Below are 27743 nucleotides of genomic sequence, written 5' to 3'. Positions count from 1 at the left end.
GTGTGTGTGTGTGTGTGTGTGTGTGTGTGTGCGTTTATGTTCATCCCTTCAGGCTGAGGGTCAGGAGGTCGCGTCAGTGGTGAGTGCGCAGGAGATCAGGGTTGTCGCTGAGCTCCTGCAGGTCTCGCCTGACGGTCTGCAAAAGGCTGTCACTTACAAACTGATGGTAAGGAGAAAACACTTCACATAAACACATACACGCATTATAGGTATAAGGAATCATATTGTAGCAGTTAAAGAGATATGTTTGGTAACAGATGTGTTTGACCCCTAGGATACAGTACGGGAGAAGATCTACACTCCACTCACAGTGGAGAGTGCTGTGGATGCCAGGTGAATAAAAGTCTGAGTATAGTACCTGTTAAATGAGATACTACACACCTACTTCTGTTTAGAATAAGCTGAAATAAAAGCCTGCCTGACAAGTCTTTTTTGAGGATTTTCATGTCCTAATTTTTTTTAACGCCTCTCTAAAGTCATACCAGGAAGAATACAGAGAGAGAGTGAAGAATCTTTTATGTTCTCATCCAAATCTTTGGTAGAGGCATGTGAGGACAAAGGACGTCAGGGCTGGGGGGAAAGATTTTTCAGATGTCCTCTGTTTCCATAGGAACTGGGTTTTCTGTTTCCATAGAAACCTTATTGTGTGTTTTTCATAGAGATGCTGTTGCCAAGATCCTGTATTCGCTGCTGTTTAGTTGGCTGACAGAGCGCATCAACGGACGGGTCTACCCCCGCAACGAAGCCCTCTCCATCTCTATACTGGACATATATGGATTTGAGGTCACGCTGAAACACAATCTCAGTCTCAATGATGTTACATCCCTGATGCATCTGAGCTGACCTGTGTTAACCCGCACAACCCCCCAAAATCTCTTCTCGTTACCTTCCAGGAGCTACAGGTGAACAGTTTTGAGCAGTTGTGCATCAACTACGCCAATGAAACTTTGCAGTTCTACTTTAACAGGGTCATCTTCCAGGAGGAGCAGGTCAGGGCAACTACAAGTTCATATTTCTATACACATATTTATGTTTCCCCAATAAGGATTTATTTGGTGATTTGTATCTAAAAAGACATCTAGACATTAGGATAAAACTGAAATAAATTTGGTGGGAAAAAGATAGGGGAGAAATTTGATTACTGACCAGCTGTGTGACAGTAAACGCACACTTGCAGTAACCAAGTTACAACAGTGTATGTAAACGTGTTGTCAGACTTTGTGAGTAACCTCGTGTCACTGAGTAACGTAAGCTCTTTTGGGCATGTAAACGTGATTGAAATCCTATTGAAACAACAGTTATGTGTAATTTTTCAAAAGACTCCTCAACCAAATTTAGCCCGGTTTTAACAAAATGTCCTGATCTTTTGACCTACAAGCCACCAAATCAACGCTTACTGTGTTAGTGCATGTGTTTCTGGAGCCAACATGTTCCTGTAGATACTTAAACTGGAGCCTTAGAGAGATTTGAACCTAGCATCACCTCTGTTTCCAATCAAGAGGCAAGAAAAGATTCAGTAGTGTTAAAAAAAAGTGTTAATGTAGAGTCAAAAGATGTACCACCTTGTTTGTAACCTGACTCTCCTGCCTTTTAGAGAAGCTTTCATGAGCCCAAAAGGTCGTTAAAATCTCACAAACAATAGTGGACAAAGCGGCACTTCAACTGAAGTAGAAACCGGAAACAACCAACAGTTGAATTGGAAGAGTTTTAAATACACCGCCCTGATGAACTTTTGTGTGTAGGAGGAGTACATGCGGGAGCAGATTGAGTGGCAGCAGCAGCCTTATAGCCACAACCAGGCCTGTCTTGACCTCATTGCTGCTAAGCCTCATGGGATACTGCGCATACTGGACGACCAGTGCGGTTTCCCTCAGGTATATCCACACCCGTTGAAAGTCCTCATTTCCAAAGATAAGGAGAATCACTAAAAATTCATAATAATCACAGAGCTGATGTGGATGCCAGTGAATTGAAATTACTTAATTGAAACAAAGGGAGTTAGTAATTCATTATTCCATCAAAAACCTGTTCTAGGTGCACAAAGATCCGATCAACTGAGACAGACACCTGTTGTGAGCAAGTCTGCGTAAAATGAAGTCAGATTAGATTACAAGAAACTTTTTGAATCTTTCATTGTGTGCTGTGGAAAAAAGCAACCGCTGATGATAATTAATGATTTAAATACTTCATACCTCAGTTTTCAAAAGAAATTGAATCAAAAAAATATCACACATATTGGATTTCTCATAAACCAGGAGACTGAAGCGTATTGTCGCCAGCCCAGATCAATACAAAACTATCCCACTCACTTAATTGCCTACCCGCTGCTATCATTATTCCCGGGGCTCCTGATGTAAGAAGCTGACAGCGCTCATAATGAGATAAATGTATTATGGAGTGTCTCCGATGCTCAAAGTGAAATATGAACACGCTGTTAAACGAGCAACTGGCTTAGGCAATCTGCTGAGCACACACAGGCAACATGCCTGTTCGTGCTGTAGAGATTTAGCCTCCATGTCTCACCAACCACTAACCGTCTGCAATCATCACTAGGCAACAGACCACACCTTCCTCCAGAAGTGCCACTATCACCATGGAAACAACCCGCTGTACGCCAGGCCAAAGATGCCACTGCCAGAGTTCACCCTGAAACACTACGCTGGGAAGGTCACTTATCAGGTATATTTCTTTCTTTCTTTCTTTTCATGCAGAATGGACACTACACGTTTTCTGTTATCTTCCCCTCTTTCTTTATTTTCCTTTTTTTTAAACTTCTCTTTCTTTTCTTTCTTTCCTTGTTTTCATACAAATTGACACCATTTGCTCCCTCAACACTTTTCCTTTTTGTCACTTCTTATTAGTAACAATTTAAAGGTGCTCTATGTAAGTTTCTCCTATCGCTACATAGCCGACGTTAGCATTAAGTGCTGTTTACTTACCAGTCTCCAAGAAACATTGCGAGTTCACCATAAAACTTAATTTCTTTACATGCCAAGAGCTGCCTCCGGCGATGAAAAGCAATACTAATGTTAACTCTTGTTTTGCTTTCATTTCTGTCACTTCTTTTCTTCTACTGAAGTTAGCATGCTAACCGGCTAGCCCGTCTCGTAGTACCACTTTGCGATAGTGAGTCACTGTAGCGTCCAGTCTGCTCTCAGTCCGGCGTGAGAGGGTGAAGATGTAGCGCTGCTCCGAGAGCGTATTCCAACCCTCTTCTTTTGTAAACGCAACAATGGCTGAAGCTCATGGTAAGTGAGCATCACCACCACCTGCTCCCAGCGGGAAACCACGTTCGGCGGCAGAGGAAACTTACATATAGCACCATTAAGACGTTTTACAAAATAATAGGAAGGAACAAAGTTCAACAAAGTGTGGGAAACGAGTGGGGTTTACATTTATTAATGTCCATAAACTTTTTTTATTATAAATATTTCCCTTACTTGGTCCATCCAGTGTGTAAGTATGGATACTTCAGTTTTTACCTGAATTTAATTAATTTCCTTTTTGCAGCCAACCTAACACCTTTCAGTACTTATTCTTTTATCAAACCCAGATACAATACCTTTACTGTCCATATGGACCTCATAACTTCAAATGTCTCTTAAGATTAAAAATATATTTTCCCCAAATGTGTGTCTTTTCTCATGACCTGAAGATGTGGGAATGATAAACAGTGATGAGCCCACACAATCTCCTACAATGCTGGAGAAGACATAAAACAATAAATAGCAAGAGGTCGGTCCAGGCTCTCAAACCCAATCCACCTCTGATATTTCTACATTTAGTTTTGGTTGATTTTCATTGGAAAGATAAAGTTTTATTTCATTTACATAACATTCCCTCAAATAGATCCTTGTTTTCGAGATCAAATTCATTAAAGTTCACCACCCTGGATTAATGTGCAGAGGGCTGTTATACTTTTGTTTGTCCACTGTTTGAATCTAATACCACAAGTTCATGGTTTGAATTTCGTTCTAACACTTTTCTGACGATTTGTGGTGCAGGTGTACAAATTCTTGGATAAGAACTTTGACATTGTCCGCCAGGATGTTTTAGACCTCTTCATCCAGAGCAAGAACAGAGTGAGAAATGCAAACACACACTTTTTCTTATTACTTACTCCTTCCTATTGTGCTAACATTCCTAAATCTTTATTCTCTGTTCTTTTAGTGAAAGTAAACATGAGCAGGGATTTTCAATTACATTTAAGTATTATTATAGAATGTTACTTAACATCTGTCCTATGCATGCTACACCTGTTCTGCATATGCTGGCTTGTGCTGTTAACTTCTTTTTCAAGAAGTATACAACTATCTATTTAGTAACTATAGGTTTGAGTTAGAAACATGTTTTTAGTTGTCACTAAGTTGACCTATTGCTAAATACTTTATGTGTGTGTGTACAGATGGTTTCCAGCCTCTTCTTGAAGCACTCAGAGTGTGTGTCTCAGCAGCGGTCTAATGTTCGACGCAGCAGCACGGCGCGTCGTTATCAGGCCAACACGGTCAGCGCAAAGTTTCAGAGCAGCCTGCAGGAGCTGCTGGAGAAGATGGAGAGGTTTGCATAAAACACCGCTCTCTTATTCTTCAGGACGATGTAGAAACCTCTGACACACCTTTATAACATCAGTTGAAAGTGGTAAAGCTGTGTTTGAAAGGGCCCCCTATCCGGCACGTAATAGTATTGTAATTGCCTCCCTCCAACGCATTTGAGTGTTCAGTTTTTAAGTGTATAATTTATGCACTAAGCAGTGCCCTCATACGTTCCCAAATTAACTGTGTTCTTTGCTCCTGAGTAAACAGGCATGTAAATTATGTTTATGTGACATTGCACCTGTCAGTGGTGACGCAAAATAATGATGAGTCACAGTGTAAGTGTCCGACATCTACTGTGAGATACAGCAAGATACAGAGAGTGTGTATGATACGGTGATCACTAAGGCATGAGCGACAGAGGGCGTGATGACACATATCATATTATGGGCTTGTGCCTAAAACAGACCAGGAGTTCTGAACAATTTTTTTTTTTTTTTGCTTTGGTGTTCCATTGCACTAAAGCGATTAAGGGGTCGGCTCTGGCAACGTTATAAGCCTCCAATGTCACTGTTTGTAGGAGCCGTTTCTCTTGGGAAGATGAATTGTATTTGCTTAATTTGAGCTCAATCACACAGGAAAACAGAGGCCTCTGGAGGTCTTTTGGTCTGAAATGGTTAATATGTATTTTCAACTATAAAATCAAGCCACGCGCTTCTGATAGCTTCTTAAAAAGTTGTTTTACAGGTTTCCTTCCAGTTTGAAATTTGACTTCCTTGTACAGGACAAATATACAAAGCCTTTATCAAAGCATACTTTTATTCATTCATTTATCCATCCGTTCGTTCTCATCTATCTGTGACAGGTGTAACCCTTATTTTGTGCGATGCATCAAGCCAAACCATCATAAGGTATATTTGCAAGTTGGATGATGTGTGCAGGTTTGCTGTGGTTATTTTCACTTTCATATATATGTAATAATCAGCTCATGTGAATTATGTGTGTGCATGTATATTCGTGTGTGTGTGTGTGTGTGTGTGTGTGTGTGTGTGTGTGTGTGTGTGTGTGTGTGTGTGTGTGTGTGTGTGTGTGTGTAGGAGCCAGGAGTGTTTGACATGGAGCTGGTCAGCACTCAGCTGCATTACTCTGGTATCATGGAGACCATCCATATCAGGAAGGAGGGTTATCCAATCAGATTGCACTTTCACAGCTTCCTATCAAGGTTGGTGATTTACTAATTTTCACATTAAAGTACATTGGAGAAGACACGTAAGCACTAACTAAACAATATGAAATAAAATATGGTACAGATTATCTCAGCTTCCGGTTCAGCTTTCTTTCCCCATTTACCACTCACCACTTTCAGCCTGTCAAAACTGCTCGAATTATTGGCTTCTGGTTCTGGTTCACACACCAGTTTCTTCACACTGAAATAGCCACCTGGCACTTGCCAACTCCTGCAGTATGAAAGCAGCCGAAAGCAACTGATCTCACAGCACCTCTGACCTCTGGCAAGCCAAAGTAGTCCGACTTATTAAAAGAAACAGGATGTATATTATATTCACAGAAAGTAACAAATTCACACTAAACTACCAAACCCCAGAATACCATGAATCTCAATTAGCCTTAAACTAGGTCTCCCAGACGTAGCTTTGGATTTCACCCATCTTTGTTCACATTTACATTCACATTTAAATTCATATTGAATTGACATATTGAATGGGCGCGTGGGCTTGTATGTGCACACAGATACAAAGCTCTGCTCTGCCTGAAGGATCTTCCGCCTGCAGACGGAGAGAACTGTGTCATGGTGCTCTATAAACTCGGCCCGGTAAAAAACGGCTCGTATCAGCTGGGGGTCAGTAAGGTGAGCTCTCTCACTAACAAATGCCCACACACGTGCATAAAATGTGAGGTAAATTAAGCATGCGCTAGAGATAAATACTGTTGAATTTAGATAGAGAGTGTGTGTGTGTGTGTGTGTGTGTGTGTGTGTGTGTGTGTGTGTGTGTGTGTGTGTGTGTGTGTGTGTGTGTGTGTGTGTGTGTGTGTGTGTGTGTGTGTGTGTGTGTTAGATTTTCCTGAAAGAAGAGTTGTATCAGCTGTTGGAGGGGAAGCGTGATCGTGTGCTGAACATCGCTGCCATGACGCTGCAGAGACACACGCGCATGTGTTTTGTCCGAAAGAACTTTGTCAAGTTCAGGCGCCGTGTGATCCTGTTTGAAGCTCGCTGCAAAGGCCACCTGGCCAGGTAATGTTCACCTGAGGGGTCAGCTTGTATATATTCATCACTGGCTCATAACGTCTGCAACTAAATCCAAATGAGAAAAGGAATGCCTCTTTACAACATACAGGCTGCACACAGTGGTGAACAGCTCAGGTAAAGGGGATTTTTCTTATCAGCTTGTTTTATTTGAGTATGCACACTTCAGTTTTCCCCAAAAAATATAGAAAACAGAGAAAAAAAATGAAAAAATAGACGTGTATTTTTTTCCCCGACCACTCGTCAGGCATCAGTCTCTTCCTGGACGTTGACTCTCCAGAGCTTGAGCTCTCTTTGATGGACAGCACGCTGTCCTGCTTGAGTCCTGGGTTTCAGTCCTGAGCTTGGCTATTTACACCTTGTTGTTTGGTTTCACAGAGCCACTAGGTCAAAGCTTATCACAGACAATCTGCTTCCTTCGTCCTTGCTGTGAGGAGACAAGGCCAGAGGATTCAGGCCAAGCTCATCCATCAGAGGAGATAGATTCCTCACTCACTGCCAGTCTGACAAAACATGGAGACGTGACGCATGTTTGCATTTTATTTAGATGTGTAAAAATTCACTTGCCTAATGAGGACAATAACACAGCATTAAACTCAAGGTTAAACATTTTGAATCTGTAATGATATTTCAGAGATCGTCGGTCACGGTTTGATGACTTCGGGAAATGACAGATCATGAAAAACGTGCACCGAAATTATAACTAGCTCTATAACTGTGATTAACACAAATCTTGCTACACCTCTTCCACTGTCCGCTGGAGTTACAGTGATTGAAGATTTTTTATTGACGATTATTTATCTTTTACGAGGGAAGTTTGTTTTGAGGTTGTTGAAAGTTTTGAGCAAATTCTTGCTCACACTTGCTACCAGTTTCTTCAACTTCTTTCTCTTACTTTCTCGCTGCTCTCTCTCTGTATGAATAATCCATCGTCCATGGTTAACACATTTCCTGAACAGGAAAAAGTTTGCTCTGAGGAGGAAGTACCTGATCAGGTTCCGCTCTGCCGTGCTGCTCATCGTCAACCGCCGGCGTTACATGAGGGTATGTGCGCAGGATTTTGTGTCTGTGTCTTGTGAACGGGGAAACGTCTGGGGACATTTACAGTATTTGTCCCAGAAAAAAAGAATTCAAAATTAGCAAATGTGTGAAGTGTGATACTGTTGTCCTTCTGTCAGACAGTGGTGGAGCCGGCAAGGAAGGCGGAGGAGGTGAGCGAAGTGGGAAATAACGGGAAAGTGTCGGAGAGGGAGGAGGGGACACATTCTGAGGAAAGATGGAGATATTGTGTTAGTGCGTGATATACTTTAAGTGTTTGTGTGCGTTTGCAATGTGTGTAGGATCGCATCAATAGAGAAGTGGTGAATGTGACAACACTGCCGATCCCTGCTGAGCTGGCAGCCCTGCTGCAGGCGGCCTCAGGTACACATACACACAAACACACACATATACAGTGCACGTACAACACTCACTCAGTGTTTTAAATAAACCTCCATCAACAGGTGGAAGTTTATTTATAGTATTTATATTGTTTAACCCACCTTGTTTGCAGGTGGGTTCAACAATATTTACTGTCCTATTTCTGTGCTGACACATGGTCTGCTCTGTGTGTGTGTGTGTGTGTGTGTGTGTGTGTGTGTGTGTGTGTGTGTGTGTGTGTGCGCGTGTGTTTTTGTACAGGTGGTGAAGAGCTGCATTCTGACTGCTTGGCTGTGGTCCAGGCTCCAAAGGTACAGGTTGACCCTCAGCTTATCCTGCCCCTGGATATCAACAACTACCTCATGACACACTACATTCGGGCCATATTTAGGGTAAACACACAAACACGCACACAGAAAAACACAGATGTACAACCGCATGAACACATGAATGAAAGCTAAATTAACCCTTGTGAACTTCACAGCACCCAGCACAGTATTGTTGTAACACTTATCCAATGATTGCTGTGTGTTCGTGTGTGTGTGTGTCCGTGTGTTGCAGGAGCCATTGTTTGGGATGCTGACAGCCCCACTGGAGAGCTCTCTGATTAGACTAGACGAGGAGCTAAAACAAGGAGCGCTGAACATTTTTACTCTGGTACATGTTGCCTTCAAATGTTGATGGGAAACTCTGGCATCCTGGACTTCCAAGTCAGCTGCTAAACACGTTATGGGATATTTTTACATATTTCCTTTAAGCATTGATGTGTGGGTAGTTAGTAACAAGTAATATGGATTAAAAGTACATGTATACAATGTTTTTTTTCTTCCTTTTATCTATCTAAGACTAAGGACCCTAAATCCTTACACATTAAGTGGTCTTTCAGGTTACGGTATGCGTTCTAAATCAATACATGTGATTCTGATAGATTCTTAGGTTCATGGGTGATCCTAACCTGAATGGAGCTCAGGAGAATCTGTTTGGGAACTACATCATCCAAAGAGGACTGGCCGAACCCAGCCTCCGAGATGAGATCCTGGCTCAGGTAGCCAATCAGGTGAGAACTTCTTCCTTTTTTGAACCAGTGGAATAGAAATGAAAGCCAAAAGAAGATAGCTTTTTTCACTAGAATTGCATATAATCTTAACGAAGTTTTTTTTTTTTTGTCTCTTTACTTTCACTTTCTCTTCTCTTCTCTTCTCTACTCCATTAGGTGTGGAGGAATCCTAACATTTTGAATTCAGAGCGTGGTTGGCTCCTCCTCTCCTCTTGTCTCTCTGCCTTCCTGCCCTCTCAAAGACTGGCCAAGCCTCTGCTGAAGTAAGACACTCACAAACAGTGAAATAGGTCGGCATTATACAAAAAGATTACACTGGACTTTCCCACATGCCTGCATCCCTTTGCATATGTTTTCAGCAGCTGCTCTACAAATATTTTTCTGTTTGTATCTCTGTTCATGCTTGTTGTTGTTGTAGATTTGTGTCTGACTACGGGCCGGAGGGCTACGACTGTGTGTGTCAGCACCGACTCCTTCAGGCTCTGCAGCGGCTGAACTCCGGGCCACAGCACGTCCGGACATACCCACCCTGTCTGCTGGAGTGGACCGCCAATCGCAAGAGAGCTCACACGGTCGTGCACATACACTGTTTCGATGGTGAGAACACACAATCACGTACTGGTAGTAGTCAAAGAGGTGATGATTATTACTGTTTAGGTGATGTTTAAACCCCCGGACAGTTTTGGGCAAGGCACTGGACCACCACCTGCATTTGTAGTAACCATTATAAACTTTTTATGCTGCCATTTGTGCCAAAGCGTTAATCTACTGTAAGAGAATTTAAGAGACCCTCAAGAGACTTTGTGCTTAATTAAAGGTTAAATAAAACTGACATAATGAATAAAAAGATTTAAATGTAAAGAGGAATACACCTGAATGCTTGTGTGTAAGTTTCCTCTCTTGCTTTCTTCTCTTTGCTCTCGTATTGCATATATCTTTTCCATGAACAAATTTGTGTTGTGATTGCTCTAAATCACAGGCTGCAACACTGTGGAGAGATTTAATATGCAGAAAGCATTATAAACACACACCAGTATTATGTCTAAGTCAAGCACTGCACTTTGTAAACTTTAAGCCCATTTATGTGGACTCTGATTCTCGTTTTTCCAACCTAACCTCTCATTTTTTGTTTTTGTTTTTTTTATTTTTTATTTTACCCAGTTAATATGTGCACTATTCAGCACAGAGAAGTTTCTTGTTCTCTCTCATTTCCTCCTCTCATCCAGCTAATCTGTCCTCTGGCCTGTTGGCAAATCCACTGAGGATTAGACAACACCTGATACTCGCTCTGGTTCATTAGCTGTGTTTGTCTCTGTTGGTGGTGGTGTCGGGGACAGACTGAGAAGGGTGCTACCGACTTTTGTTTTAGAGATACAGTTGAATCTGATTTAAATGGCTCCCTAATGCCTTCCAAGATGAAAAAAACAAACATCATTTAACAGTTGAAGTTTTTGTTGAGTAATTGCTGAATGTCAGTAGGTATTTTAATATCTGCAATGTGTTCTTTCTTCTTTAGGTGTGTCCTTCCTCTGTCCTCTACACTCCTGGACAACAGGAGAAGAGATGGCCAAAGACATCTTACAACACAGGTATCATCTTACCGTAAAACATAAGTGCTCAATACATAGATGTGATTACAAAGAAATGTTGAAAAAAAAGAAAGTTTGTAGGTGTGAACATGTTTGTCTGCCCTGTTGTATTTTGTGTGTGTGTGACTGTTTAGGGGTGTAGTGGAGGGCCATCGAGGCTGGTCGGTGCTGCTGAAGGAGTCGGCTCAGTGGGTGGAGCTGGAGGGCTCAGACTACGTTCTGGACTTGATGTCGGACCTGGAGCTTCCTGCTGGCTTCCCCAAACACAGCAGCTACTTCATCATCTCTGCACAGGAACCAACCAGAGTGCGGCCCAATGCCAGCATGTGAGACACACACACACACACACACACACACACACACACACACACACACACACACACGCAATTTTTGGACTTCAAATGTCAATGAACCCACATTCTCACAAATTCCAATTAGTCCTCTAACACACTGAGTTATTTGGTCAGACACACTTATGCTCCATTTCCCGGAGTCCTTTAGTCTTTTATCCGGGTGTTGGACCATTCACCAAGGATTGAAACCAAAACCCACAAAACTTCAGAGCTGTTTTTTAATATTCTGAGCCATTTAGTCAGAGACTTCTGAGCTGCATTTCTTGAGCATTTGAGCCTTTGGGTACTAGACATCAAAATGTAGTGAGCCTAATAAGTGGCATCAATATTTCCAAGTACTCCTCTAACACCCCAAGCTAGTTGTAAAAAGACACCTTACCAGTATTTCTTAGAGCCTTTGAGTGTTAAAATGAGGTGTTTGACCTCAAAATTCAGTGTAGCGCCTAAGGACAGAACCAAAGACTTCAAAACATAAGAGTGATTCTATAATACCTTGACCAGACATACTTGAATCCAGAATCAAATGCTCCATGAAATGAATCTTTTGATTCTTTCCTTCAGACTTCAGACTTCAGTGAGCATCCCAATGATCAAACCTCCGTGAGCCAGTTGGTCAGGACCATTTGAGCAGTGTTTCTTAAATCTTTTGCTTCCGTCTTTTGGAAGTCAGACAACAAAATTCACAAAATTACCTGAAAATTGAACCCCCAGCCTCAAAATTTCAAAACAGTCTTCTAACATGCTGAGGTATTTAGTTAAGGACCACCTCACTCTTTCTCTTTGTCCACACACTGTTGCTGCCAGAGCAGGCTTGGGCCTGCATCGGCCCTGCAATGTGTCTTCATTTTAGCAGCATTTCCCTCAAGAGTTTGGGAGAGACCAAAAAAGAGCAAAAAGAGGTTGAATATTGGACTTACATTCACCAGGTGGCCAGAAACATGACTCCAAATGAAAGCTAATGTTGCTCCTCAACTGGTGGATGTGTAAATTGTTCATAGCAAGCAACTGTTTATAACAAGTTTGTCACATCAACTTGAAAGGTGATGATATACCAATGTTTTGTTCGCAATTTCTTTTCCAAGTGGCCAAGAAGTCAGTTACTGCAGTTTTAAGTTTAAATTTGGAGCATTTCATCCACTACTGTGAGGTTTACTGATTAAGTCCTTTGAATTTTTTTTTTTTTTTTTTATTGTTTTACAGAAGCCTACTGGGTGGTGGGTTTGAAATAAACAACGGTGTCATATCTTTAGCCATACCTGGCTCTGATGGACAAGGTACGCATTAAAGCAAACATATGAACACATTGATTTTGATCACAGCAGAGCATGAAGTTGTATTTTCTCCTCTCCTCTCCTCTCCTCTTTCAGACTTAGAGCCTCAGAGAGGGATGGATCGTTATCTCGACAGCCTGTTTGACCCTGTACTGTCTGACAGAACTGGAGTAAGTTACATAACTCACTCACACTGACACACTTGACCACATGAGAGGGGATGCCTCTTTCCTACCATTTGCTGTCAGTTACTGTATTGGGCATGTGAAATGGAAAGAAATGAGTAAATAGATAAATACATAAATTCAAAAGAAGAAAGAAACATGTATATGTAAAAACTAAAAACAAGCAAAAATACTTATAAGAGAGTCATAATGATAAATGGTAGGAAAGGAAAGAGCTTTTTGTCATTTGTACACTGAATAACAGTCACAAATACTTGACCTAAACGTATGAACAGTATATAGGGGCCTCAGGTTTGCCAATAACATAGACCAGATACAGTTGATTCTACAGAGCCCAGTCCTGTTTTTCAGGCTCCCCTAGCCTGGAAATCATGTCACATAGTGTCATGTAGTCCAAGTACAGGTCTCCGATTTTGTAGAATAAGAAAGATTGTCCTTCAGCGGACCGTTCAGTTTGGGCAGCAATAAAACAAGTATGTGAGCTCATTTAGGATGCATTACCTCCACCACGAACAATATACCTCTCCACAGTTATGAAAATGATTGCTGCAGTAATAGCAGGTGATTGTTAGTTGAGTTAAATCCTTACATATTTAGTCAAGGCAGTGGTGCAGGGAATGCCGGCCCTGTTGGCTCTATCAGTCTTCAGCTGGGACGGCGATGACGGTGAATGTTAGCTGTGCTATCGGATGTGGCTGACAGGAATTAGCATGTATCAGATGTGTTCTACAGACCTCTCCCGCCCAGCAACCTATTACGTTACCCAGTTACTGTAACTGTCACATCGGCTAGATCGCCACGGTGATTTCCCACCCAGGCAACGTGCGGATCTGCTTACGGGGAACTGACACTCTGGCAGATGAGGGGCTTACTATTTAATGAGACATGGCCTACAAACACACACACCGGTGGATTTATGGGTCAGTGACTGATTTCTGATGGAACGGCTGCCCATTCAAGAGTGGGATTTCTCTGATCTGACAGTCAAAAGTCCTTTCATTACACATTTTTTTTTATCTCTCTGCAAGAAATGACGGGGCACAAATAAAGTGATTAAATAAATACTTATGATGTCAAATATTTACTGGATTCATAGTAAAAAACAAGTCTTCAAATGTCCAGAGAGACTTCTCGAACCTTTCCTGCAGCATAATCCTCTTCTATGCCACTGATCTGTATGTTCAGTGTGTTCAAAACACATTTCCACATTTTTACACTACTAGCATGTTGCAATGTTGAAGACGAACCAAAAAGTTGCATATCTAGCAATTTATAAGTGAAGTGATGTTTTTTTTTCCAACATACTGAACATATGAATCAACTGCAGAGAAATAGATTATGTTACAGGAGTGGTTTGGGAGCTTCTTATAGGACTTTATTCATATCTATACATATATATATGTATAGATATGAATAAAGTCGATAATACAAACAAATATGACCAGAAATTTGATGCTAGCGTGTCAGTTTTCTGCTCATTGCTACAGACATATTTCCATCAGTACTAAAACAGTATAGAGGTTTGCCTCCCAGCCAAATTCATAGCCACCAAAAGTTTTAAAGAGGAGCATTCCTTTAACTGCCTTCTTCTTTGCATACGCATTCATGCTGTGATCAGATTTTCAGTTTTAAAGTGTGTCTCTCCTCACAGGAAGTAGAATCAGCTCCAGGACTTTCCAGCAGGATGAAGGGGGCCGGGGGAGTTGGAGGGGGGTGGCAACAGCAGGGGCAGTCCACCGGCCCCCCACCTCCACCTGGAGGTCAGTCACGAACACGGGCTGTGTCCGGAACGACTCCCTTGTTCATTCATTCACTATTCATGTTTAACACTTCATAGTTTACTCTGTGGTGACTGTAGCAAATCACCTCATTTTGCCTCGGATTGAATGCGGTGTAATAGGACGTGTGTTAATAGGCGGCCTCAAACTGACTGCATGCGTGTGTTTGTGTGTTCACAGCTGTGAGAGTCCTCCCTGTGGGAGGTGTGATGTCACCCCCTGTTGCTGCCGTGGCACCTGTAACACCTGGTTCGTATCAAGTGTATGATTGATGAGAATCAAAAACTCATCAGTCATTATTTCCCATCCCTCTGTCCTGTTAACTGTGCTTCTCCTCCTCTCTCCTCTAGACGCCCAGCAGGCTGTTTTGGCCCAGCAGCAGGCGATTGTGAACCAGCAGGCCATCATCATGGTAAACGCTCTACCTGCATCTGTGTCTGTTTATCTCTTTCACCACTCTTGTTTTGGATTTAAAGCATCATTTTCTAATCTTCCAGGCCCAGCAGATGACCATGCAGGCCATGGCCATGGTCAGCAGCCCAGTGTCAAGCCCTCCCACCTCCCCAATCACAAGCCCTCCTATGAGTCCCCTTTTCCACCACCCTCCCAGCCCGTACGCCCCTGCCAGCCCATATGCTGTCATACCTCCAAGTCCTTATGCTAACATCCCACCCAGCCCCTACGCTAACTTCACTCCCACTCACTACGCTGCAGCAGACATCCCGCCAAGCCCCTATCCTCCCAACGCTCAACAGAAACAAACACAACCTCAGCCCCAGACTCAGCCCGAAGCTCAGCCTCAGGCCACCCACCGCAACCTTAAACCTCAGCCAAGCTCCACTAAAACTAACGAAACTGAGCCAACCCAGCCAGAAGCTAACCCTGCCTCACAGGTCAGTAACTCTGAGATAACAGTCCAAACTGACATGGTGCATAATGAGTCAGCACTGCTGAATTTATGAAAGATGTTAAGGTTGTTGTTGTTGTAAACTTCAGGTAACATGCACTGCTTACCAGGAATTAATCCTTTTTGTGGAAAGAAGAAAGGGTTTATTTGAAATACAAATAAGAACTGTGTAGTTAGGATAATAAGCAGTTGCTGGTTGAGCAAAAAAGAGCCACGCTTACATAATATGCATCAACAAAAGATAAGAAATGCACTAATTTCTATGCCTAATCATTCAGGATAAAGCAAATGTACTTGAAAGTGAGAGTAAAATCTCCAAACAGAAGTAAAAGAGGACTGAGGGGTGTTACAGATGTGGCTCTTACTGCTTTTTCTGAAATTCTCTTTTGTTCTGATATCTTGGTTTTAGATGAGTAGGTTAGTCCGTGTCTGTTATGAAGCTTCATATGACATTGTGATGTTTTCATACACAATCCGGATTCTTTGAGATGGTGATACAGGTACATTTTATTTAAAGAATTTTATTTTTAATCATCTAAATGATCCCAGTCTTGACAAACCTGAACATTAGCGTGAAGTTTAGTGCAACGTGAAATGAATTTGTCCCCTGCACTTCACAGAAATATTCAAAACACCACCATAAACCTTGCACCAAGGATGCTGACCTACAGATTATCACTGCTTTCTTTCCACATTTGTAATATCTGTAACAAACGAAACATGCTGTATGTGTGTGTGTGTGTGTGTGTTCTCCCCATTTCCTTGCTCTGACATTAACCTTGCCCCAACAGAATCACAAGAGACAAAATTAAATATCTGCAAAACCTTATGTGCAAACACTCTGTTCTCTCTGTCTGGGTTTTTCGGGTTCAGTCAGGTAAGCACAGCGTCCCTCGGAGGAAGGCTCCAGGCATCCCCATCAACAAGGACCAACCAGCCAGGAAGTTTGGTAAGAGAGAGACAGGAAGCATGAGAGAGAGAGGAAGCAAAAAACAAAAAGCCACTAAAGTGGGCTCTTCTGTGTTATGTGTGTATTTCAGCCCCAGTGGTGACATCTCCTCTGCCCCCTGCTGGAGAGGTGGTGAAGTACTCGGCACGGAATTCGTATCACATCATCCCCAGCCAAGATATTCAAGGTAGCTGAATTTAAGAGCTTAAAAAATGTTGAAGTCATGATTTATTAAACGACTGAATGATGGTCAGTTGGTATTGATGAAGTTATTTATTTTCAACAGACACATTAGTTGGTATTTGGATTTAAAACAGTGAAAGAGGAGATAATGTGTTATGTATTTGATGGTTGCAAAATATTTTATATTTCAAAGAAATCATCAAAAGATACAACTCACCACCTCCCCCGCCAGACCCGCTGCCACCTGGCAAGAGGTGAGATCTCATAAACACACACACACACACACACACACCCACAGTTGAGAAGTTAGCACAGTGGATTTTTGCTTGTAAATAAAGCACAGAATTAACTGTACACAGTGTAAAGCCCCGACTTTAACAAACCACCAACAGATTCTGACTGTGATGTTATTGCTCACAGTGAGCACACAGCACCAGAATGATAGTATTTACACACACACACACAAAAACCCCCAACCACACAGATTATACGGTACATTACATTTGTATTTGGAAAATCCTCGACTGTAATGTTCAATGTGTTGACACTGAATGCGTGGATATAGGAGACCAGAGGGGAAGTTTAAGAAGAAGCAAACCCCTCATGATGAAGCTTTGCGAATCCTCAAACCCCAGATGGACAGCCCCCCTGCTCCACAGGTAAACACACACGTGTGCCTGAGAAATGCTAAGGTACACTGTCACAGATCAATGTAAGCAGCAGCAAGGACGCGCGCAAGTTCTGAAGGCAAGGCAATGCTTTTCTCTCTGTCAAGCCCAAGCGTCCTGTTGCCCCCTCGCCGTCTGCATCTGCAGTGAAAGAGGTGGGATTTAAACCCACCAAGAGTACGAAGACAAGGGCACCCGGTCGTCCTCTCCCTGTACCTCCACCAGGTATTCACACACTCACTCACAAGTATACAGTATACTCATCCACATATTCCAATACAGACTGGGCTACATCACTTTGCTTTGAGTGCGTGTACCCGAAAGGCATAAAAATGATGTTAAATGCATTTCCTACCTCTTAAAGAGCCTACAAAGCCTCTTTTAATTGTTTCAAACCATTTATTAATGCTTCTTCTTTTTTCATCGCCCCACAGCATTTGTTCATTTTAAGGGTTTATCAGTTCTATGAACCTCTAAGCCCACCTATTTACTAAATGGTAATTATCAAAAAACAAAACCAGCCATATATACCTAAGAATATGCTTCACGTTCTTGTAGAGCTAACGCAGTTAAAGCTAAGCACCCACTAGATGACAGTATGGAAAATATAGTTATCCTTCCAGAGTTTTAAGATCCCCTTGTCGCTCACCTCATTTAAAGACAAGACAGTGATCAAACATTCATCTGCTCGATCTCATTTTGTTGGACTTCCGTGTTAGTAATGAGTATTAATTAAGGTAAGTGAACCGATAGTGCTGAAAGCCCACCACCAAAACAAATCAAACCTGTCTACTAAGAACAGGCATGTTCCGGACAAGGTCAAGAGGGTAGTTAAATGGGGGACACGCTGACAGTCTCTCAGCAGGCGTGTGGCAAGGCGCCATATGACCCTGCTGACCTGCAGACTCTGACAAACACATCTGTCCTGTTGTTTAGTGGCAACTTGACAAAAAAGCATTTGGATTTTTGTTTAAAAAGACTGCAACAACTTTGGTGGAACAGTGAAATGCTTTTTCATTCTCTGGAGCAAGGGTTTTCAAAGTGGGACATTGTGGGCCCCCCATCGCAACCAAATTGGAGACAACTTTGTCTTTCTTCTTTTTAGGGGATAACTATGCTCTCTATGCTCGTTCCCCTAATGCTTTTGTGGATGTAAACAGGAAGTATAATATTGCCATGGAGTCAGTGAGTTAAGCTTTTGCGGGCCACAACTTTGTCTAAATAAGCGAGTTGAGTACAATAAGATTGAAACCATTATGTAATCTGATGTATTTGATGCAGTTTCTCGAGAGCTCCCAGTGGAGACAGAGACCCTCCAGACAAAGCTTCATCAGAGCACCAACGAAGAACACTACACATACACCAACGTTCCCTGGAGACTGTACCTCAGGAAGGAGGCGTGTACATACAGAAATATAAAAAACACAAAAAAACATTATGATCCACTGTCATTTATTCTATTGTGACTGTTTTTGTTTTTTTTCTTTTACAGGTTTTCTATCCCAAAGACAGCTACAACAATCCTGTGGTGCTTGACCTCATTTTCAAACAGGTAACTTCAGAGATGGTTGAATTATCGCAGGATGAATGGATGGATGGTAATAGCATCAACAGACAAATCTATTTGTTCAATATCCATGCTAATGTTAGTTTTTTAATTAAATGCATTTGTTAATTCACTGACCTTTTTTACTTCTCACAAATTGTGGTCCATATTTTTTTTATTTTTCAACAGAAAAATCATAGACAGATCAAACTAAACATTTTTTCCCCTTTCCTCTTTTCTCTCCCACAGATAGTGAATGACACTCTGTCAGAGGCGTGTGTGCGCATCACCCGGGATGAAAGGCAGAAAATGAAAGCTCTTTTCGGTAGTCTATCTGTTCTTCCTAGAGACTTTTTTTTGATTTTATGCTCTAAATTAAACATCCAAACACCTCTCCTTGAGATTCATGGGTTCATGTATCCGTGTGAATGACAGCTAAACACGGGGTTGAACAGAATATGGATCCAGTGGAGGAGCACGTGAAAAAAACAGTCGTGACGGCGGCTAGGGACACTTGGGAAATATACTTCTCCCGGCTCTTCCCTGCCTCGGTGAGAGTGGTAAATCTTTAGGGGAAAGTAATTACTGAGTGTGTTACTTTCAGTTTTATTAAGCCTCTATGTGTGTGTGTGTGTGTGTGTGTGTGTGTGTGTGTGTGTGTGTGTGTGTGTGTGTGTGTGTGTGTGTGTGTGTGCGCGCAGGGTAGTGTAGGAACAGGTGTGCAGGTGTTATCAGTGTCGCACAGTGGAATTAAGCTGTTGAAGACCGTAAAAAGCAGCACTGCAGCTCCAGACTACTTCAGAGTCCTACGACCATACACGTATGTGCTGTCTGTTCTGTGTTTGTCTGCAAATATGTAATAAGATTTCATGCATGTTGGTTGGATTACTAGAGAGGTGTGTTTTATTGGTTTTGTGACAAAAATCAGATGTGTGTCAGGTACACCAAACTGACTCTGGTTCTCTTGACTTTCCTCCTGCTTATTTTTTAATCATTTAGACTGATTTATGTTTAGCAAGCCTGTCTCCAAATGCAGGATTAGTAGTTTAGCCAGCTAATTGTGGGTTTCAGCCCGGCTCTTTTGAAGATGTTTTTTAGTTCAAACTGACCTCATCTGTCGTAGTAACCAAAGTTGCAAGGAGCGTTTTTTGTTCAAGTCTGTGGCTCAAAACATTTTTAAAAAAAAAGAGCCTCCTCAGTCAGAATATTAAACCCCCGTTCCTACCGGATCACAATATGGCCAAAACTCCTCCTTTTAAGGTAAAGTGACACATTTGACTGACATCTTCACAAACCGATTATCTACATAAAAGGAAAGCAATGGATTGCCATAGATTGTCATCGAAAGCACTTACTTTACTTTTATTTCAATTTATTTTTTTAGGAATTAAGTAAATCTAAAAGGTGTCTAGCACCATACCATGCAATAATGATAGGCAGTCATCAGCTTTTAAATTAAAAACGAAGAAGAGTAGCTCTTAATAAATAATTCTCTCTCATTTCAGTTAAATAGCCTTTTATCGAGCATTATCTTTCCCTCAAGCTGCAGTATTTCTGCATCTCACTGACTCTTGCAGCTCTCATGTACTCCTGCATTAGCAGCAGAAACAATTTTGCCCCTAATAGTCAAAATTGCTTGTATTCTTGCACATTATTCTTGCACATTATTTTTAATAAGGTATCTAATAAGAGCAAACATGTCAGATAAACATAACTGTAAACTTTAAAATAAAATCTAAATCGTCACCTCACTTATAAATAAAATCTGTTTATTTGAAATCTAATTATCTTCAATATTCAATCATTATTTTTTGCATTTCTACTATTTCTATAGGTTTTTCATGTTATACTTGTTTTAACGTATGATTAGTGAAGCCAGATATCTCAAAGACAGCCTGACGGTCTTGAACTCATTTTGTGGGACAAGCCTCTTGTGTTAACTTCTATTTGCATTTTTGTGCGTGTATGTGTTTTTTTTTTGTGTTTCTTTGGTGGTGTGTGTTTTACCTCCAAGTCACACTGTGTTTTCTCAGCTATGCGGACATCTTGTTTGTAACCATCCCATCTGAGAACGTGCTGGAGTTCAACCTGACCAATGAGAAGCTGATCCTATTCTCAGCCAAGGCACCACAAGTCAAACACCTCATGGACACCTTCATCAGCGAGATCAAAAGGGTACAGCACACACACACACACACACACACACACACGCACACACACTTCCAGAATTATCAAAACTAAAGAAAAAATTCCCCCATAGGTTAATTTGCTAATGCCCAGATACACAACAACAGTCACACGTGCAGTATTCAAACACATAACTTCAATCCAAACTGACACAGCTTCAGTTTTGTCCAATTAGGGGAAAACAAAGCTAAAATCCCTTTAATGTACTTTTTCAGGAAGATGTCATAAAGTATTTTTGGTGATATAGGAGATCATCAGGTTTTTTAGGAAAGTGAGAACTGCAGATAGAACCTCATGTGACAATGTGGCAGTATCTATTTGTGTCTTTCTTTTTCTTTCTTCCTCTCAGGACTCAGACTATGTAATCGCTGAACATAACTTTGTGACAGACGACCGCTCGATGCTCAGTTTCCACAAAGGAGACATCATCAGGTTGCAGGTTATGGACGGCCTGAAGAAAGGTGACACACTGTACACGTAGTGGAAATCCTGTTATCATGTGAGTGAATCTACGACTCAAGCGTGTCTGTGTGTGTCTTGCCCTGCGTGTCTCCTCCAGGTTTCAGCTACGGCTGCGTGGTGAGGAAGAAGGTGGTGTTTTTGGAGGAGCTGAAGAGAGACACTCAAGACTTTGGTGATTCACAATATTCATTTATTTTTACCTGATTTAAAATCAGATCAATCGTCATCATGTTTTTGCACGTGGTAACCAGATGTTAGCATCATGGCCGAGGCGTAAAAATAAACAAGGTGACAATTCAAACTGACAGCTTTGAGAGATTTACTAACCTGGACTGTGTCTGTATACCCTGGAGGTATGATAGTATTTTACGTCAAGGAGAAATAGGTGCAGTGATGTTGACAGTGCCCTTGGCACTGTTTTAATACAATATCGTATCAGAAATAATATTCCAGATGGAAGATGGCGACAGCGATTTGATTTGAAAAACATTGATTCATGTCATCATAAAAGATGAAAAAGAATCACAGATGAGGAGAAGTCACGTCAAACAGATATAGATAAGACATGCTACAATGAAAGTGCACCTGCTCAAATATATCTGGACGCCAGAATGCATATAAATGAACCTTACATACCACACGATACTCAGGCTCTCTGAATTTTAATCCATCCTCCATCGTACAAGCCGATGAGATCTGTTATCAGCTTTAATTGGGTAAAAAGGCAACATTTCGTCCTTCATGTATCTTAATGGTATTCAGTGTGAATGTAAGATCTGAGCAGCTAAAGTCCTGACATTTTACACAAAGTGGTTGTTAAAAAATCAAGGGGTGTGGGGACAACACCATGTGTATGTTTCAATACTTACAATAGATCAAATTTTGAGGACTCACCCCCCACTTGGGACAGTAGATAAAGCACTTCAGGCCAGCACTTCAGCGGACCGCAGCACTCAAAGATTATCACCTAATGTTGTTTGTATTGCAAACATGTTGGCAATTTACACATCCAACAGACACGGAGAAAAATAAACATTAATTTGGAGACATGTTTCTGCCCGCCTGATGAATGTAAGTCCACTCCTTTTAGCTCTGTTTTGGTCTTCATCAACTCCTGAGAAAAACATCTGGCTCTTTAGCATCTAAATGCTCCACTATGTTCACCATCAGCCGCTAACTGTGTCTGTCTGCTGCTTGGTGCTGGGCAGGTAGTGTGTAGTGGATTATCAGAGCTTTTTCAATAAAAAAAAAGCTGCCTGCTTCGGACTATAAAATGAGGTCGATGAGAGCATTGAACGTGAACCCAAAACAGTAACAGCTGGAAAACCAAAACAGTGAGCTAAAAGACGCTAAAACTCTGCGCAGAGCTTAGCGGAATTGCAGAATTCTCTGTGGATTCATCACTACAAGCAACACATTTCACATACACATTTGATGAATTGTTAATATAAGAATATTGATAAGTGTAGCTTTAATTTTAGGGTTAATGCTTGTATTTAGCATTTTTAGCATTAGTTATAGTTAAAAGTCAAGGTAGAGTTTAGGACAAGGGTTGGGATTAGGCATGTAGAGGTTATAGTAGCTAATTAGGGTTACCCTTCAGGGAATTAATGTAAGTCAAAACGGTGTCCTCACAAGTGAAAGAAATACCCATGCATACAGTATCAGTAATCAGACCAAAGGCTGCATTACGTGGCAGGTTATCTGCAGAGCTGTGGAGGAGTTAAGGAGTTAAGTCTTGTAAATCCTGCAGATAATGATCTGACTTTAAATGAAAAGCTCATAGCGGTGGAGGGGGGGTGTTATGGGACACAAAGCAACCAGGTGTGCGTGCGTTTGTATAACCGCATGTTATACAAACTGCTGCTCTGTGTGTGCGTGTCAGGTTGGAAGTTTGGTGCTGTGTTCGGCCGCTCCGGTGCGTTCCCGGTCGAGTGCGTCCATCCCGTTGCTCCTCCGGACTTCCTGTCGCTGCCGCTGGACCGTACGGCGGAGCCTCGTGGGGGAGCGGGACAGTTTGCTGCGTCATCAGCCATCGCTGTTGCCGTGGGGTCCACCATGGCTGCACAAGAAATAGATCAAACAATTGAGGTACACAAGCACACCACAAAACCCATGCAGTCGAGCGTCAGGTTGTTTTTCACTGTCAATCTTTGCCTTTCAGAGAGTTTCTCTTGATGGCTTTGCTGATGGAGATCTGGATGAGAGGGCCCTGCAGGACAGTAAATTTGACATGTTGGAGTTTGCCAAGAAGTACTTCAGACAGGGACCCAGTGGGAAGAGGTGAGACAAAGAAAAACACGTACACACACAGGAAAATCTACACAAACACATGGAAAACTCAGACACAAGACAATCTGCTGTTTAAATCCACTGGTAGAAAGTAGTGAAATACATTTACCCACGTTCTGTACTGAAGTATAATTTTGAGATACTTGTACATTTTATTTTTATGCTACTTTATACCCCTACTCCAAGTGAGTGAAATATTTTACTTTTTATTCCACAACATTTACTTAACAGCTCTTGTTAATGAAGATTAAGAGTTTACATACAAAAAATATCATTAGTTTATGAAATATGAAGAATACAGTAGAGATTAAACTACCCAGCAGCATATAAAGTATTGAAAATCAGCTCAAGTAGTAATTATATGTCAGTGCATCAATAATAATGATCGACTAACATAATACTGTAAAACTGACAGGGGTCAATCTGAATAGTGAGCGCCTTGTAGTACAGTTTATTGATAATGCTTCTGTACTCTGATTGAATCTGAATTCTTTTTCCAACACTGTTGAAATCTAAAGGCTGCACTTTGTGACTGATTTTGTTATCAGAGATTCCCTGAAAAGCAAAAGCAAGAACAGAGACTCCAGGGAGCCCAGTGAAATGATCAAGTTCTCTAAGGTGCCTTTCTTCTCGCTATAACTCAAAGCATCTTAAAACTCAGTCTTCTCACAACTCCATTTGGTGTTTGAGTCTATTAAGTTTGTTCGTGTTGCACTTTTCTCGTATGATTTTTCAGACCCCTCTGACCGAGTCTCTGATAGAGTTCACTGATCCAGCCATGAACAGAGTGGCAGCTGATCTCTTCCTGTGTAAGTTTTCACCTTCTCTTCTCATCATATTACAGTACTCTCATTACATCTGGGCCCGGAGTAATCCTCGGTTAAAATGACGTGATCCTGTATCAGATTGTGAGCGTTCAAGCTGGATTTTGTTACAAAATCTGGTATTAAAAAACATCAGTAGTGTTGACCTTTGTGTACGCCTGGTTGTGTATTTTGTGTAGCAACGACGCGCTTCATGGGTGATTCCCCGTCAAGGGGACTGACAGAACAGGAAGTGGTCAGCACTTTCCTCAAGGTAAGTACACTCACAATTATTTCACGGGCTACTATTTTCTCTTTGACAGTTTGCTAATATGTGTGTGTTTGTGTGTGTGTTCCCTCCCCTCAGCTCATAGGAGAGTTCACCTTGATGAGGGATGAGGCTTACTGCCAGCTCCTCAAACAGCTTACTGCTAACACCAGCTCCAAACCGTAAGTCTGCCCGCCGCACGTTAAGAACATGCACACCTCAAACCAGCACACACTGCGCTTCGCTTTCTTCACGGAGCCTCGGATCCTGGGTGCGTCTGTGCTTTCTCATTTTGTACAGTGACAGTTGCCAGCGAGGCTGGAGGCTGCTGTACATCCTGACCGCTTTCCATCGCTGCTCCGAAGTCCTCAAGCCTTTCCTATTGAAATACCTGCAGCAGGCCTCTCGCTGCGCCGGGGCACAGTATCAGGGTAAAAACACACGCAACAAACACACACAATGTCACCGAGTGTAAATCTGCTGTGCACATCACCAAAGCAACAAGCGTGTAATGTTTTCTTTAAATGTGTTAGGCATAGCTAAAGCATGCGAGCAGAACCTGAAGAAGACCTTCCAGTACGGTGGCCGCATTGTTCCACCCAGCAGCATGGAGCTGAAGGCTATGATGGTCAGTGCACTGGTGGAAGAAGTATTCAGATCCAGAACGGAAATATCCACAGGGCAGGGCTTTAATGCATAAAAGATGAAACCTGTAGAAGTAGTAGCAGCAAAAATGCACAGAAGTATCACATGTAAATGCCCTCATTATGCAGAATAGCCACGCTCAGCGGAATGTATATTATGTATACGAAAATTATGCATATTAGTTATCATATTAATGTAAGCAGCAAATGAATACTGTAGCTGATTAAAATTGGAGCTCATTTTGAAGTCTAAGGCTGATGATATCCTATTTTCTTATGGCCAACAAATCCCATGAAAAGATCAAAACCAACAATGAATTGAATTCACTAGGAAGTATTGTCTGTGTAGCCAAAGCATGATTTAGCTCATTCATCTGTGCCATGGAGCTCCATTGTTGTCTAAATACTATTAAAAACACATCAATGGGCCACAATTGTTGCAGGGAATATGCAGTGGGTGACATTCTTCTTTCATTATGATGAGCACGGCCAGGGTAGCCTGAAAATATTCAGCAAACGAACGCACTGATTACTCGTTTCTGAGGAAAATTTTGCAAAATTTGCCCAGCTGTTTTAGGAAGTGAAAAAAACAGATTTGTTTAGGAGCCAGTGGGCTTGGCGCTGAGTACCAGCTACCAGGGTACGGAAGTCAGAACGTAATGAAAGACGAACATGTTGATTTCATTCTTTTCGTAGGATTTGCTGACAATAAGAAAACCGCAAAATATCACCATCCTTATACTTGAGCTACTTTTCATATTTATATGTAGTTCAATCCGTAACAATGCATCAAATTTTATAAAAGTGATAATACATTTTGTGTGTAAAATCTTATACAGGTTTCTCAAAGTTACACAGTACCTAAGAGCTGTACCTAAATATTTGTATTTATGTGTGTGGGTTTTGGTGTGTGCTGAAATATCAGCCATAGTACGATATGTCCAGTGTATGTACAATATATATATATATATATGTATATATATATATGTTTTATATGGGTGTGTGTTTGTACCTCCTCAGGCGGGACGAAGTTCAAAACGTCAGCTGTTTCTCTTTCCTGGAGGCATCGAGCGTCAAGTGAAAATCAAAACGTGCTCTGTAGGTCTTCAGCTACTGTTGGCAGTTGACTACTATAGCTTATCCATGAAGAGCTGGGTTTTCATAGATGTGTGTGTGTGTGTGTGTGTGTCGATACCCGTTGTGCCCTTTCAGGTTTCCCTGGAGGTGACTGAGGAGCTGTGTTACGAGATGGGCTTACACAGACTGGAGGCCATGGAAGAATACGCCATATTTTTAGTGACCAATAGAGGTGTGCTCACAAACGCCTAGGTTCATTCTCTGTCACAGTTCATAACATGACACAATATAACTTTTTCTAACCATTTCCAAAAGAATCTGCTTGTGCTTCCATATTTCTTCCAACAAAGTTTGTTGCCCCGGCTTCTTTTATTGGTGCTTTTTGCTTTTACAACTCTGTCATAATCCTCTGCATGACAATTTGGCACCTTCTGCTTTGTCAAGTTTGAAGTGTTGAAAGCTCCAGCACTGATTCCCCCCCGAAGCATTCTGTTGTTACTGTTTCCTCCTTTAGCATTAAATATTTCCGCATGATAACAGATGACAGCTGCTTTTGCTTCCGTGCAATTCAAAAACTCAGCAGGTCACACAACATGTGGCTATACAAATATTACCATGACTTTTCAGGGTTTTTATGTCAATAGTTTGTATTCGGCTGTCACGGTCCTGCAAAGTAATAGATATGAATTCTTTATTTGATTAGTCTAAGCTCAATTTGAGACAAATTTCATATCTCTGTATACTAAATGACGTTCTATTTGTCTGTGTGTGTGTCCAGGTCAGAATGTGCGTCCCCTGAACAAACACGAGTACATCCTGGATGTCGCGACAGAGGCCGAGTTAGTCGACACCAACTACAGCTTTTGGTTCAGACGAGTTGTCTGGTCTCAGCCGCTCAAGTTTGAGAACGAGCTCTGTGTCGCGATGCATTATAACCAGGTACGACAGGGGATGTTTCACAAACGTACAGCATATCCGTTGTTTACATGTGTGTGTGGCTACTTAAATGTGTCTGTGTGTCTGTGTAGATTTTGCCGGACTACCGTAAAGGCCTGCTAAATGTTCTTCCACATGGAAAAGTGAGCGATCAACAGTTCCACCAGATCTCCAAGCTGGCGGCTTTGCAGCACAGAGCCAAAGACCTCATCTTCCACCCCAGCATGTGAGAAAACAGTAACAAGGAAAAATGGTTGAGGTGTTCTTTCTATTCGGTAGATAGTTTGAAAATTTAGTCTCCAGTTTCAGTCATCAAATGATAGAATAATATAAAACAGTATAAAAATTATTTTTATACAAAATATTGTTAGCAT

The 27743-nt window shown here is 41.6% G+C and overlaps 1 protein-coding gene across 1 annotated transcript in view; it reads left to right on the top strand.

The window, feature by feature from the left end:
* The window catches only part of myo15ab (myosin XVAb), a 44696-nt gene that overhangs the window by 13084 nt on the left and 3869 nt on the right, over positions 1–27743 (top strand). The window contains exons 18-70 of the mRNA XM_040144977.1: positions 53–166; positions 275–333; positions 660–783; positions 894–989; positions 1743–1874; positions 2554–2679; positions 4005–4082; positions 4406–4557; positions 5398–5443; positions 5630–5754; positions 6282–6399; positions 6608–6783; positions 7755–7839; positions 7974–8006; positions 8136–8217; positions 8476–8606; positions 8776–8871; positions 9143–9271; positions 9428–9534; positions 9690–9868; positions 10788–10860; positions 10995–11186; positions 12414–12487; positions 12581–12654; positions 14321–14429; positions 14628–14696; positions 14798–14859; positions 14945–15336; positions 16218–16303; positions 16395–16490; positions 16680–16740; positions 17052–17145; positions 17262–17379; positions 18436–18551; positions 18647–18706; positions 18950–19025; positions 19136–19251; positions 19402–19520; positions 20734–20875; positions 21237–21348; positions 21447–21521; positions 23235–23440; positions 23514–23632; positions 24190–24259; positions 24378–24450; positions 24645–24718; positions 24812–24894; positions 25013–25143; positions 25246–25340; positions 26377–26454; positions 26569–26665; positions 27212–27372; positions 27462–27595. Of these exons, the coding sequence (XP_040000911.1) occupies positions 53–166; positions 275–333; positions 660–783; positions 894–989; positions 1743–1874; positions 2554–2679; positions 4005–4082; positions 4406–4557; positions 5398–5443; positions 5630–5754; positions 6282–6399; positions 6608–6783; positions 7755–7839; positions 7974–8006; positions 8136–8217; positions 8476–8606; positions 8776–8871; positions 9143–9271; positions 9428–9534; positions 9690–9868; positions 10788–10860; positions 10995–11186; positions 12414–12487; positions 12581–12654; positions 14321–14429; positions 14628–14696; positions 14798–14859; positions 14945–15336; positions 16218–16303; positions 16395–16490; positions 16680–16740; positions 17052–17145; positions 17262–17379; positions 18436–18551; positions 18647–18706; positions 18950–19025; positions 19136–19251; positions 19402–19520; positions 20734–20875; positions 21237–21348; positions 21447–21521; positions 23235–23440; positions 23514–23632; positions 24190–24259; positions 24378–24450; positions 24645–24718; positions 24812–24894; positions 25013–25143; positions 25246–25340; positions 26377–26454; positions 26569–26665; positions 27212–27372; positions 27462–27595 (5825 nt within the window). The remainder of the gene's footprint in view (positions 1–52; positions 167–274; positions 334–659; positions 784–893; positions 990–1742; positions 1875–2553; positions 2680–4004; positions 4083–4405; positions 4558–5397; positions 5444–5629; positions 5755–6281; positions 6400–6607; positions 6784–7754; positions 7840–7973; positions 8007–8135; positions 8218–8475; positions 8607–8775; positions 8872–9142; positions 9272–9427; positions 9535–9689; positions 9869–10787; positions 10861–10994; positions 11187–12413; positions 12488–12580; positions 12655–14320; positions 14430–14627; positions 14697–14797; positions 14860–14944; positions 15337–16217; positions 16304–16394; positions 16491–16679; positions 16741–17051; positions 17146–17261; positions 17380–18435; positions 18552–18646; positions 18707–18949; positions 19026–19135; positions 19252–19401; positions 19521–20733; positions 20876–21236; positions 21349–21446; positions 21522–23234; positions 23441–23513; positions 23633–24189; positions 24260–24377; positions 24451–24644; positions 24719–24811; positions 24895–25012; positions 25144–25245; positions 25341–26376; positions 26455–26568; positions 26666–27211; positions 27373–27461; positions 27596–27743) is intronic.

This window comes from Xiphias gladius, chromosome 15 (genome assembly GCF_016859285.1).
Source record: "Xiphias gladius isolate SHS-SW01 ecotype Sanya breed wild chromosome 15, ASM1685928v1, whole genome shotgun sequence".
Lineage (NCBI taxonomy): Eukaryota > Metazoa > Chordata > Actinopteri > Istiophoriformes > Xiphiidae > Xiphias > Xiphias gladius.
The sequence above is the reverse complement of the archived record's forward strand: the minus strand, read 5'-3'. Positions and strand labels throughout refer to the sequence as shown.